Here is an 11,778-nt window from a genome sequence, read left to right as displayed (position 1 = left end):
GTTCACCTCTCCGGCTCTCAGCTCTATCTGTCCGCAGCCGCCAGTGCCACCAGCATCTGCTGTTACCACTACCGCTGTGGCAGTATCTGTGACCGCTTCTGTTCCGGTAGCTCCTGCAGCGCGGCTTCCGTCCGAGTCAGTACCAGCTCCAGCTTCTACCGCAGATCCTGGATCCGAGACTGACTCTGACCCTCCGTCGGCGTTCGCTCTACTACCTCGACCTCGACCGGATGCGCCCCCGCCGCCTCCTCCTGCTTCTGGTGTTTAGGTTCAGGTCCCTTTTGGTGTTTGACGCCAAAGGGGGAGAGATATGAGTTGTGAGAGCTAGGGGGAGTTAGAGAGTTAGTAGAGAGTCAGAGTCATTTTGATGTAATATATGTGCCTGCTACTCTCTGTACTAGCTTGATGTTTTTGGCTCACAAACTCGTCATATACTCTCGTTGCGTATGATTGACTGTGTGTATTATGTTTTCACCTTATATCATATCACCAGTCTTCTAGCTCTTGTTTCATTAATTTACCTTCTCTTTTATATGAACAAGAATCTTATGATGTGTATGCGCTCACTCTTATTATTATGGTACACATTCTTTCTGTCAAAGATTACTGAGTATAACTAACCATTCTTTCTATTGACAGAATCTTCAAAACAAACTACTCTCACAAAACTTGTAGGGTTGTCATCAATCACCAAAAAGGGGGAGATTGAAAGCATCTAGGCCCCTGGTTGGTTTTAGTGATTAATGACAACGTAATATTATATGTGACTAACGTGTGTTTTGCAGAGACAAATGGTAAGTTAGGTCGCATGACAGGTAGAAGTACTACAACGGTGAAAACAATCCCGGAAATAAGAACTCGAAGCGACGGCTAAAACGACGGAACAAAAGGTGAAGGTCTACGGAGTCCGAGTGTCAAGGAGATGTGGACACTCGCGATTTAGTTAGGTCTTTTATTCTCTTTTAGTCGTACTATAAAGAGGGGTTGTCGATGAGTAGTTTGACCAAGAGAGTTCTAATGTAGTGTTGGTGCACAATCACACTCATATACAGTGCTAGGTGTCACTCTAGAACTCACACACAAGTTAGAGCGAAAACCGATTTGAAAATCAGTTGAAAAACAAGACTTAGTGTTTCTGGCTTAGGGGCACCGGACTGTCCGGTGTGCACCGGACTGTCCGGTGCACCCTCTGCCAGGTGGGGCCAGGCTGGTCCACGGCAGTGATTTCCCTTCGCAGAAACCCGAGAGCGCAGTGTTCAGAGTTGAATTTTAGTGGCACACCGGACACCGCACCGGACTTGGACTGTTCACTGTCCGATGCGCCATGAGTCCAACGGCTCTCTGTCAGAACTAGCCGTTGGAAGTGACCGTTGGCGCACCGGTGGCGCACCGGACTGTCCGGTGCGCCATCTCGCAGTAAATTGCCTGTAACGGCTAGTTGGTGGGTGAGGGCGATTTATACCCCCTCCACCCACCATATTCAATGTCTTGCACTCCACATTTATTCCAACACATTGGTAGAGCATTGCAAGCACCAAAAGCCTAGTGAGGAGATTAGAGAATCATAATCCACGCTTGTTCCTCATTAGCGCTAGTGAGAGCCACCTAGAGCACACACCACTTGCATTAGGCTTCTCTTGGTCAAGCGAAAGTCTACGGCTTGTTACTCTTGGTGATCGGCATCACCTAGACGGCTTGGTGGTGTTGGGAGCTCGGTGATCACCGTGAAGATCTTGTTGGTGACCCGACTCAAGTTTGTAAGCGGTCTCGAGGGATCCACCGCGCCGGAGTGGCAAAGGATCATCTCGATCGTAGTGAGCACTTGGTTCTTGCGAGGACCAAGGGGGAGCGATACCCTTGCGCGGGTGCTCCAACGAGGACTAGTGGAGAGTGCCGACTCTTCGATACCTCGGGAAAAAATGGAGGAGTATTCTAAACTTTGCTTTACATTCCGCACTTAATTCAAACACTTTACATTGTGTATTTGTTTAGCAAGTATTTGAAGTATTATCTTAGCTTTGTTACATTTCTAGTATTATATTCCTAGTGCTAGTTGTTGGGGTGAAGTTGGGCTCTTGTTTAGCTCTTGCTTAGGTTTTAATTAGTGTTGATTTTTAGAAAAGCCCAATTCACCCCCCCTCTTGGGCATCGTGGTCCTTTCAAGTTTCACACCGCCGATTTTCAGCGTCGAGCAAGTTATAGAGGAGGAGGTACCCATCGATATGCCCACCAGGTGTTCGAGAATGGACCTCAACCGCGGCGCCTACTCCGTCCTCGACCTCCCCGTGATCTGCATCGTTGGCGGGCCCAACTCCAATGAATACGGCACCAACCACGTCCTGCACCACACCATCGGCCTCCCAGACTTCTCCCAGGAGCTACAGGGCTTCCAGGCTATCACCTACTACCGAGCCATCATCAACAATCTGGACGACGCACAGGAGCAGATGGACATGGCCATCGCAACGGCGCCGAGGAAGAGCAAGCGAGCAGATCCGGACTTCAGTTCCTGCCAGGACAAGGAGCTGTTGGACCATCTTGCAGGCGTGCTGGCCACCGAATCCGTGGGGGTGAAGGGAGACCAATGCATCGTGCCACTCAACGTAACGCTCAAGGGGAAGAGCGTCTCCGTGCGCGCCAACCTCAACGCATTGCTTGACGGGCACCAGAACATCACCGAAGACATCCACGCCATCCAATACTTCTTCAGCAAGGGCGCCAAGGTGCAAAGAGCCGATGATGTGATTGAGCCTGAAGTTGAGAAGCTTATGGTTACCTTGCCCAACAGATGTTTGACGAATTGCTTCAACCTCGTAGACAGTTGTTTCAGCTGGGATGGAGTGCCACATCGACAACCTTGGCCTCCACCTACACAGTTTATGATATTAGGAGATGGTGTTCCAGACAGGTTTACACCTTGGAAACCACTTGATGCTGATGTCTACAACTCTCCTGAGTATAAGGAACCATGGCCACCACCCGCGCAGTTTGTGATATTGGGTGCTGGTGTCGGGCTCAAGGTGTTTGACATCAGTGGTTGGGATCTACTTGCAGAGATGAGAAGCCATTCATCACCAGCTGATCGTGTTGTATCACTCAAAAAGGGGTTATGCGCCTGTTGTGCTGAAAAGTGGCTCTCGGGTCGTAAATGTGCAGCCACAGCCCAACAGCCCCAACTACATGCCATGGAGGAGGTGTGGAATTTGTTTGCTGAAGAATTTGTTACTGCACCTGACGCAGAGTCTATTGAAGCACCTGATGATCAGTTGTTCAAGAACTTGCCTCATTCTGCCTGGTTGGGCTCTGAAATCCATCAGACTCTGAAGCTACATGGTAGTATTCAACAGCAGCCTTTGCTCATTAGCAAGTTAGTTCTTTGTGCTCTGGAATTTCTTGCAAGATGGATTGCTCATGGAATTGGCGTCGGTGCTGGCCTTGTTACCGATGGTCCGGGTGCTGTTAACAGTGGCAATTTTGCAATCCGTATTTGGGATCCGGGTGGCCATGTGAAGAACAGCTTGGGGACAAGTTGTATTTCAAGCGGTGGGGAATGTGAGCAATGCTGCCCTGAAGACCACTGAAGAGCAAGGCGACAAGGAAGTGATGCAGGAGATCGGAAAGGAACACGATGAAGAAGCATTAGGAGGAAGAAGTTGTCCAAACGCGACCACGACGACACACGAGTAACTGGGCCGAATGGGTGTAATCGGCCTGCTAGGCCAGACTGTGCAATAGTTTATAAGCATACTCTAGTACTGTAAGAAGCTATCAACGAATTAATCCAAAAAAACCACAACAATCTGGCTGGTTGCCGTCATCTCCACCCCCTATCTTCTTCTTCACGCCGAACTTATCATCCTCTACCTCTCCTTCTCCTTCCTCGTGTTCTAACACATACATACCGTGTTATATGACACTATTTCACAATATAAGTTATCTTGTTTACATGGTAAAGTTTAAAATAAGAGAGATGAGTAACGCAAATGGAAATAGCCTAAGTTAAGGCTTGCCACAATGGCTCGGGAGGTTGTTTGATTCATGATCCAAATAATATGGTGTTTGGATTTCGACTATAGTTTAGTCTGAATTGTATCGTATATTTAGACACTAATTAGAAGAACTAAACATAAGATAATTATAAAATTAATTACATGAACATCAGCAATTTATAATACAAATTTATTGAGTCTAACCACTTCATTATTAGCATATGTTTAACGTAACATTATACGGATAAATTATAAATTAATTGGACTTAATAGTTTCGTCTCATGAATTAGTTGCAATTTATGCAATTAGTTTTATTATTAGATTATGTTTAGTTCTTCTAACTATCATGCAAATATCTATATGTCCCAAACTAAACTTTAGATCGAATAATCCAAACTACTCTAAGGTAATGGTGTCGGTGTTTTGAACCTCCGCTCCGACACGTAAATTTCTATGTGTGCGTCCTGCGCTCCGGATGGTGTGCTCGTTGGGCACAAGGTTTATACTGGTTCGGGCAGAACATCCCTACATCCAGTCTTCGGTAGCTCTCGCTACCAGCACATTTGTTACTCGATACTCGTAGTAGGGGATGCAAGCGGGCGAGAGAGGGAAGGAGAGCTCCCAAGTATCTCTTATGCATGGGTGGACCTAAACGGGACTAGAATCGTACGCTAAGCCTCAGCTACTGCCTCCAGGTCTTCAGGACTTGTGTGTCGTTGCCTTCCGTCTAGTGTCTCCGGTTCTAGGAGTCAAATGCCCTTCCTCTCGACCGACCTCCTCCCTTTATAGGCCAGGTTGGGGGTCGGCCGTCAGTGGCTTTCTCGAGAAGGAGCTACTATACCATGGTAAAACCGGGTGTTTACCCTGGTGAGGCAGTGTTGTCTGTATGCGTCTAGGTCGCCTAGTTGTCTCTGCTTGTGCTCATTACGGCGGACGGTGTGGGCGACGCGAGGCCCTAGCGCCATCATTACTACCTTTGTGCCACGTCTACCTTTGGCTTCAGTAGCCTAGGTCTCGGCGTGGCTCGTCGCGTTGCGGGCTCTGTAGATGGACTACGCGCTTAGGCCTAGCCTCGATATGCCATGAGTGAGTTGTAGGCCGAGGGGCTTCGCATGTCATGAGTGGGAGGCAGATCGACCCTCTACTGTAGCTTGGTGCCAGGCGTAATTAATGTGGACGACCACTTATGGCGGGCCAGCCTTGGGCTAGACGACGAATCCACTCGAGTGGCTTCCCTCCGGTTCGCCTGAGTCCCCTCTCTAGCTACGCCACGCTCGACCTCAGGCTCGGTGCCTCAGGGTTTATCCAGGGGCAGGCGCTTCCAGGGGCACGGTTCCCTTACTCCCTCGTTGACCGATGGTCCCCAGTAGTCCGGTCCTTATCCCATGCACTCTCTGACCGGTGGGCCCCAGGGGTACGGTCCGGCGATCTTTTCCACTACAAAAGGCTTGCCACGCTCTAGAAGCACTCGCTACAATGTCATGATCTGATGTGTTATTTTAGTTTTGCTTAATCATGTTGTTTTTGCATTGGTGTTGTTTGATAGGTTATACATGTTAGTATGAGAGTTCCTTATGATTTATGTTCATAAAATTGCTTATTTTCTCAACACCAGGTGAGATTTACGTTAAACTAGCAACTAGTTTATCGTAGAATAATAATAATTCTTGTTTTTAAGAAATTACATGTAAATATTTATGGCATATAATAAGTATATTAGAATAATCATTAGATGTGTTTTTATAAGAATATTTTACTGCACAAGTAACCCTTAAACAATTAAACTTTAAAAACCAGACTTAGTTTAGATGTATAGGGTTACACCCTTCTGGAACATAGAGTGAGGATCACTAGCTTCTAAAAGTCAAACTAAGGTCATGGTACTGCAATTTCACTTTTCTATGAACAACAATGTTGGTTGCAGGTGATGCTAGAGCCGTTTAGATCCTATTTAGCAAATTAACTTCACATGTCATAGAAAATAGCTCTTAAACATTGAAATGACTATTATATACTCCTTTTTCCTCCTTTATTTCTCTCTATCCTTCAAACGATTCATGAAGCCGACAGAGAAGCTGTATAAAACTGATTTGAGAATGAGATCCGAGAGTTGAGGCCCTGCCGCATATGCAATGCAAGGCCGTCTTCAGGAGCTTATCTCATCTCTGTCTCATTCTATATTTTAAAAATCTATTTATAAATAATATTAAACATTATCATCTTTGTATCCTCTATTTTATAGGGTCCACCAAAAGTTTGCTTTTGGGGAACTACAGTCTTCACTTGGAAGCTTGAGGGAAGCGCATCTGATGCCCCTGGTCCTTGTCAGCATTTGGCTAGTAGCACGCTGTTCAAGTGGGAACATGCACATGCGATGTCCCCGTGGCTAGTGGCCAGCCTTCGCAGGACGGAGCTCTGAACTGAAGACGACTCATGCCTACAGACGACCGATAGTAATCCACTAATCCGTGACTAATCACAAATACCAGTAGTAATTACAATCGGTGCAATAAAATTGAGACCGTCTTACGATCCTCTTCTCAGTCTTTCCTAGCTTACATAAGGAGACGTCACCCCTCCTCAGAGCACATATTCTCACAAGTCCTGCTTAACACTTTAGGAGACGTTTCATTTCTCACTCAAAGCTTTCTGCTATACTTGAGAAGTGCATCTTTCATTACTAGGGCCTTAAGCGTATGGACATGGTAAGAGCAGGTATTTATGATTTAGCTGAAGATCCTGCTCGACATAGTCAACTTTTTTGTAATTTAGCCTTTTTTAGGTTTAATTTTCACAAATATGTATGTTATTTTCAGTTTTATTTTGAAAAATAGACCCTTAGGTCGGCGTCAATAGCATTAGCACTTAGCTAACACTAGTCGACGCCGATGCTATTGACGCCTAGGTCTCGGATGCGGTCGAGGACGTGGTGGTGGCGTGGCGCCTATGTGGTAGGGGATAGACGCCAAGGTCTATGTCGCGACCTTGGCGTCATAGATCTCGACGTCAACCTTTGTATTCCTATATAATACGGCGTCAGTTTTATCTCCTCCATCTCAATTTTCTCCTCTTCACTGCGACAAACATCTTTTATTGGTGGCAAGGTAATTTCACTTGGACCAACATTCCTATATAATATGGATTTGATGGATTTAGAGTTTTTGTGTAACTTTTTTTTTTTTTGAGCGAAGCGCCGGAGAGCGTGACTGCGTGAGGACATTCATGGGAGCTGGATAGGCATGCCATCATTCAAATCAGATCTAGAACGGCAGTCCTTATGGACGTCACACGCCAGATGTGAAGTGAACCTCCGGAACGTCATACCCATACGACAAGACAAGGCACGCGTATGGGCTGGGCACCGGCCGTGTTGCATGAACAGCAATCCTGAAGCAACACCTCGCGTACCGCGGACACCGACTCGCGGACCAACAGTATCGCTGAAAGCAAAACGATGGGACAGGAGGTTCTTGTGTGTTGCTCGACTTGACTGACTGAGAGAAAGTGATATTGAGCCTGTAAAATGAAATCTCATACGAGCAATTGAATAGCTGCAGAAAAACAAAAGAACTTCAGCAAATTTCAGCTAACTGCATCCAGGAGAGACGTTTGGTGAGCATAGCTTCTGCTAGTTAACCTCCCATCGCGACATCCACAAATTCTTCTGGCTTTGTGGTTTGATTCTTCAGCAAAAGTCGCCCATGCCACCAATCAATCTCCTCCCAAACGTTAGTACAGTGAAACACGCACCCGCCGACCGCCGTGCCCTCCTTGCCGAGCCACGATAGCCCCCAACTAATCCCACCGCAAAAAGGCGCCGTTTCCGTGCTCAAAAGCTCCGGTTCGGCGTTATGATGACGCCTTCTCAATCAACCCAACCATTCCACCGATTCCCTCGTCGACAGCCGTAGTGTGCTCGGTGCCCGATGCCATGCTTTCCGTCCGTAGTCTGTACCACTACCGTAGTACCGTGCGCGTCTTAAGCATCCGTGCACCTGGCCCAGTGACTGCCTGCCTTTGCCTTCCACTGGTTCGCTTCTCCCTCTCCTGTGCTTGGCTGCTGCTTGCCCGTTGAGCACAGCAGGGAGGCGATGAGGGACTGGGCGCCGTCGATCATCGCCACGGCGCTGTTCGCGCTCCTGTGCCCGGGCGGCGTGCTGCAGATGCCCGGCCGGCACCGCCCCGTCGACCTCATGAACATGAAGACCAGCTTCCCGTCCATGCTCGTCCACGCCGTCATCTACTTCCTGCTGCTCATGCTCTTCCTCGTCATCCTGCAGCCTCACCTCTACATCTGACGTGAGCGTGTTCCCCACCCCTTCACATAAGCTTCTAGCATGTTTCAGTTTCTTCTTTCTTGGGATGCAGTTTTGGGCCCTTTTAATAGCTTTGTAACCTTATGAACCAGAGGATTATATACGTAATATGCGTTCTGTAGCTTCCGTTGGGCAATAAAGAACTGAAGTTCCCCTGCTCCCTGAAAACTTTTAGTCTGCTTCAGAGTTTCAGGCGGCTTCAGTGTGTCAGTTTATCTGGACCCAAGTTTCGTCCCAATTTTTCGTCTCCTGCAGCATGACGTGCATGGTTTAAAAAAAAACAGTAACAGAACATAGCACAGCGTGGATTTTCAGTGTCTGATTCCAATTTTTTACAGCAACAATTTGAAATTCATAGAGTGACTAGTGCAAATATGTGCATCTTTTACAACGTGTTTGGTTGTAGGGTTGAGTACGTTCAGCATACACTCGTCATACTTGTCTGGCGAAATTGGAGGAACCGACCCAACCTGCAGATTTGGTATGTTGCTGAACGTGTTTGTGACGGACGAGTTGGCTCCACTACGTTAACCAAACAGTTCCAGCAGCTTCGGTGTTTGAATCGGATTATTTCAGACCGGTCATCTTGCAAACCAAACACGCTATTAGTGTTCTGATATCTGTTCCTATCTAATCGCATATAGCACTCCCCATAACTAAGAAGGAAACCAGCTATCAGTAGCAGTACTTCATGAGCTTGCAGATCTGTAGGCAGAAAAGAGGGGAAGAAAACTTAGACCAGAAGCAGAATCATCCTTTGTTAATGGTTTAGTCATGCTGTCCAGTGACATTCTCCTGTAGTGTAGTGATACAAGCTGGGCAGTTTATCTGCCAGCCTTTCACTTCACACTAAAAAAAAAGAGTCCAGTTGCAACTAGAGAAAGTAAGGTGCTAACAGCTGAAACTGAAAGTAAGGTGCAACAATAGATCGGATTTATTGTTTGGGTTGTTTGGGTTTGCCTAGGTTAATTGCAGATTCATATTTCTGGAAATTAGAGGCCAGCCACTACTTTTGACTTGACGACAGTCACAGGGCATGATGCATCAGACAGCACATAAATTCGTCCAGCAGAGTAAAAACAATAAGGAAAAGCTAGATATATGCAGGTGATACGCATGCTGTATCATTTCGTCGGCACACTGGAAGTTCGAGCCGTATATGACTGGACTGCGTTTCGTGTCCGATGATGGATCATGAGCGACGCTTTGCGTGTGGTGATTCTCAGAACGTCGAGCATGTCGCGAGCCTTGAATGGTTGTTTTGTTTCAGGGAGAACTGCTAATGCTGTTGCTACAGCGGGCGTACCTTACCTTTGGATCTGGCCGAGGCCACGGCTAGCCATGACGAGCGACTCGAGATGGAGCTCCTCCCGTCCTCCGTCGCGTCGCACACCTTCTCCCTCTGGTCACCCCAGCACACGTTGATCGCCACGCACAGCTGTATGCGTCCAGCATGGTGCGTCCAGCATGGTGCGTGCAGCACAAACGCGGCATCAGTATTACCATCTAGACGCAGCTTGCCTTGCATCGAACAGCAACAGAACAGCACCGCCGATGATGAACAAGGCATGGTGAACCGGTGGCGCCGATAAGAAGCGCACCTCTTTCTGCCGGGCCACGGCGTTGAGCATGTAGAACACCTCGGGATCGGACGCCCATGACAGCTTAGCGATCCGGTGCGGGACCAGACGACGTTCTTCGCCTCCTCGCGGCCGTGGCCGTGGTGCCGGCTGCCGGATATGGAGGTGCACGAGCGGGTCGCCGTTGCGGACGGTCCAATTCCTCCTAATCGCGGTCTCGTCGTCCGCTAGATTTCCGTTCGCTTTCACTCCGGTTTGCTTTGGCATCGATCTCCCGTGACAAGCTTGTGGTTTCATGGGTTGCGTGCGCCCGGCCGCTGCTCGCCACTTGCCCTTGTGATGAGCGAGACGAGAGACGCGCGGCGCTGTCACCGTGTCACGACTAGTGCTGCAACTTGGGCCGTGCCGTGCCGGCCCGGCACGAGCCCGTCGTGCTTCGAGCCTCAGTTAGTCGGGCCTAGCAAGCACGAAATAAAATTGGGTCGTGCCTTACCGGGCCTAGTGAGTAAAAATAAGGCCCAGCACGGCCCTAAAACACGACGGGCTTCCGTCGGGCCGTGCTGGCCCAGGCACGGCACGTATCGGCCTCTGCATCTCGGTCGCCGTCGGGCTGCTGCGTCTTTGGCCTTCCCCTCCTTTTTCTCTACTGCTTTCGCTCGCTTTTGAGCTGTGCGCGCCTCTGCCTGTCTGGCCAGTGGCCACAGCCAACCACATGCACGCAAGGACGCCACGCCGCAGGCTTTTGCATGCCCCCGGCCCCCGCGCGTGGAAATTCAAATGCGCTGAGACAGAAAAGATCCTGTTTTAGAGACAGAAAAGTTTGGGCCGCGCGTGGAAATCGGCCTTTTGCATCCTCCCTGTAGCACGCCGCTGCTGGGACAGAGCATAATCGAGCGCAGGAGGGATAGAGCGCAGTGCCGGGCTGGCCAATAAAAATCGTGCCGGGCTGGCCCGAGCACAGCCCACGAAGGCGTGCCGGGCTACTTGGGCCGTAGGGCCACAAGCCGAAGCACGGCCCGGTCCGTCTAACGTGCCGTGCTAGCCCGTTTTTTTCTAATTCGTGCTGGGCCGGGCTACGTGCCTTATATTTCGTGTCGGGCTCGTGCTGGCCCAGTAAGCACGACCCAAACTTGCAGAACTAGTCACGACGAGTGGCGCGCGATCGAACGCCTACTGGCGGACTGGCTTGTCCAGTTGTCCTGCCGGCTGCCGCGCCGCGCACAGGCAAATCAAGGACGAAGGGTGGGTTACTGGGTTCGCGTCGCGTCCACGGCCACGTGCACTTCGATTGGGCCCGGCCCATAGGCCTTAATGGCCCAAGAGCCGCTTCGGCATGTTTGTAAGTGTTGAGAACTACGTTACCACGGATCACCGGATTCGCTCCCTTCCCTCCCGTCAGCAGTAGAGGCGCGAGAAGTTATGGAAGACCCGTCTCCCTTCCCATAAGCACGACAGAGGAACACAAAAGACACATGATATAGGGTTGGGCCTCTGGCCTCTTTCTGATCTCTCTATCTTATGAGGTGGTGTACAAATTCCTTATATAGAGATGTGAGGCCCCTCAGAGGCAAAGCAGGTATTTGTCCACATAACCCTAACTAGGGTTACTTAACACTCCCCCTTGGACGAATACCATGACCAACACATGCCTCGTTAAAACTCCGAAAAACTCAGTGGGAAAAAATATGGAGAAAGAGTGCATGGTGATACAAATTGCATTTGCACTTTGTTGCCTCGTTAAAAACCTCATGTGAGAAACTTCAAGAAAACTCACCAAGGGAAAAAGAGTACAACAACTGTCATCGGGACAGATTTCGATCCTCTCGGATCTAGATTCTATCGAATCTTCTACAAGGGCTAACTTTTAGAAATGTGCTCCCCTGATCCTTGCA

General features: G+C 48.9%; 2 protein-coding genes across 4 annotated transcripts; one reads left to right on the top strand and one right to left on the bottom strand.

Annotated features, from left to right (window-relative positions):
• The first annotated feature begins 7,795 nt into the window (after nucleotides 1-7,795).
• On the top strand, nucleotides 7,796-8,425 carry LOC110091767 (uncharacterized). The gene has a single exon (NM_001350276.1). It carries the CDS (start codon nucleotides 8,082-8,084, stop codon nucleotides 8,286-8,288), a length of 207 nt encoding a protein of 68 aa, NP_001337205.1. The 5' UTR covers nucleotides 7,796-8,081; the 3' UTR covers nucleotides 8,289-8,425.
• A 42-nt stretch (nucleotides 8,426-8,467) lies between these two features.
• LOC100279064 (uncharacterized) lies at nucleotides 8,468-10,240 on the bottom strand. 3 transcript variants are annotated; one of them, XM_023301869.2, is made up of 3 exons: nucleotides 9,908-10,240; nucleotides 9,618-9,744; nucleotides 8,468-8,555 (listed from the first exon to the last, which is right to left on the bottom strand). In XM_023301869.2, the coding sequence occupies exons 1-3, from the start codon at nucleotides 10,181-10,183 to the stop codon at nucleotides 8,506-8,508; spliced, it is 453 nt and encodes a 150-aa protein (XP_023157637.1). In that variant the 5' UTR covers nucleotides 10,184-10,240; the 3' UTR covers nucleotides 8,468-8,505. The 3 variants fall into 3 exon arrangements, with proteins under 3 accessions (XP_023157637.1, XP_023157638.1, NP_001337204.1); XM_023301870.2 differs by lacking the exon at nucleotides 8,468-8,555 and adding an exon at nucleotides 8,591-9,011 and having other exon boundaries at nucleotides 9,613-9,744; NM_001350275.1 differs by lacking the exon at nucleotides 8,468-8,555 and adding an exon at nucleotides 8,642-9,011 and having other exon boundaries at nucleotides 9,908-10,227.
• Nucleotides 10,241-11,778: the final 1,538 nt, after the last annotated feature.

The sequence above is a fragment of the Zea mays genome, chromosome 3 (assembly GCF_902167145.1).
Source record: "Zea mays cultivar B73 chromosome 3, Zm-B73-REFERENCE-NAM-5.0, whole genome shotgun sequence".
Classification (NCBI taxonomy): domain Eukaryota; kingdom Viridiplantae; phylum Streptophyta; class Magnoliopsida; order Poales; family Poaceae; genus Zea; species Zea mays.
The sequence above is the reverse complement of the archived record's forward strand: the minus strand, read 5'-3'. Positions and strand labels throughout refer to the sequence as shown.

What these genes read in the sequence shown, in the direction of transcription:
- LOC110091767 (NM_001350276.1), top strand. Translation starts at nt 8,082, where the DNA reads ATGAGGGACTGGGCGCCGTCGATCATCGCCACGGCGCTGTTCGCGCTC.
- LOC100279064 (NM_001350275.1), bottom strand. Translation starts at nt 10,183, where the DNA reads ATGAAACCACAAGCTTGTCACGGGAGATCGATGCCAAAGCAAACCGGA. An exon ending in CCGTGGCCCGGCAGAAAGAG is followed by an intron (nt 9,745 to 9,907) that starts GTGCGCTTCTTA and finishes GGACGCATACAG; the next exon opens with CTGTGCGTGGCGATCAACGT. An exon ending in GGCCTCGGCCAGATCCAAAG is followed by an intron (nt 9,012 to 9,617) that starts GTAAGGTACGCC and finishes TTCTGCCTACAG; the next exon opens with ATCTGCAAGCTCATGAAGTA.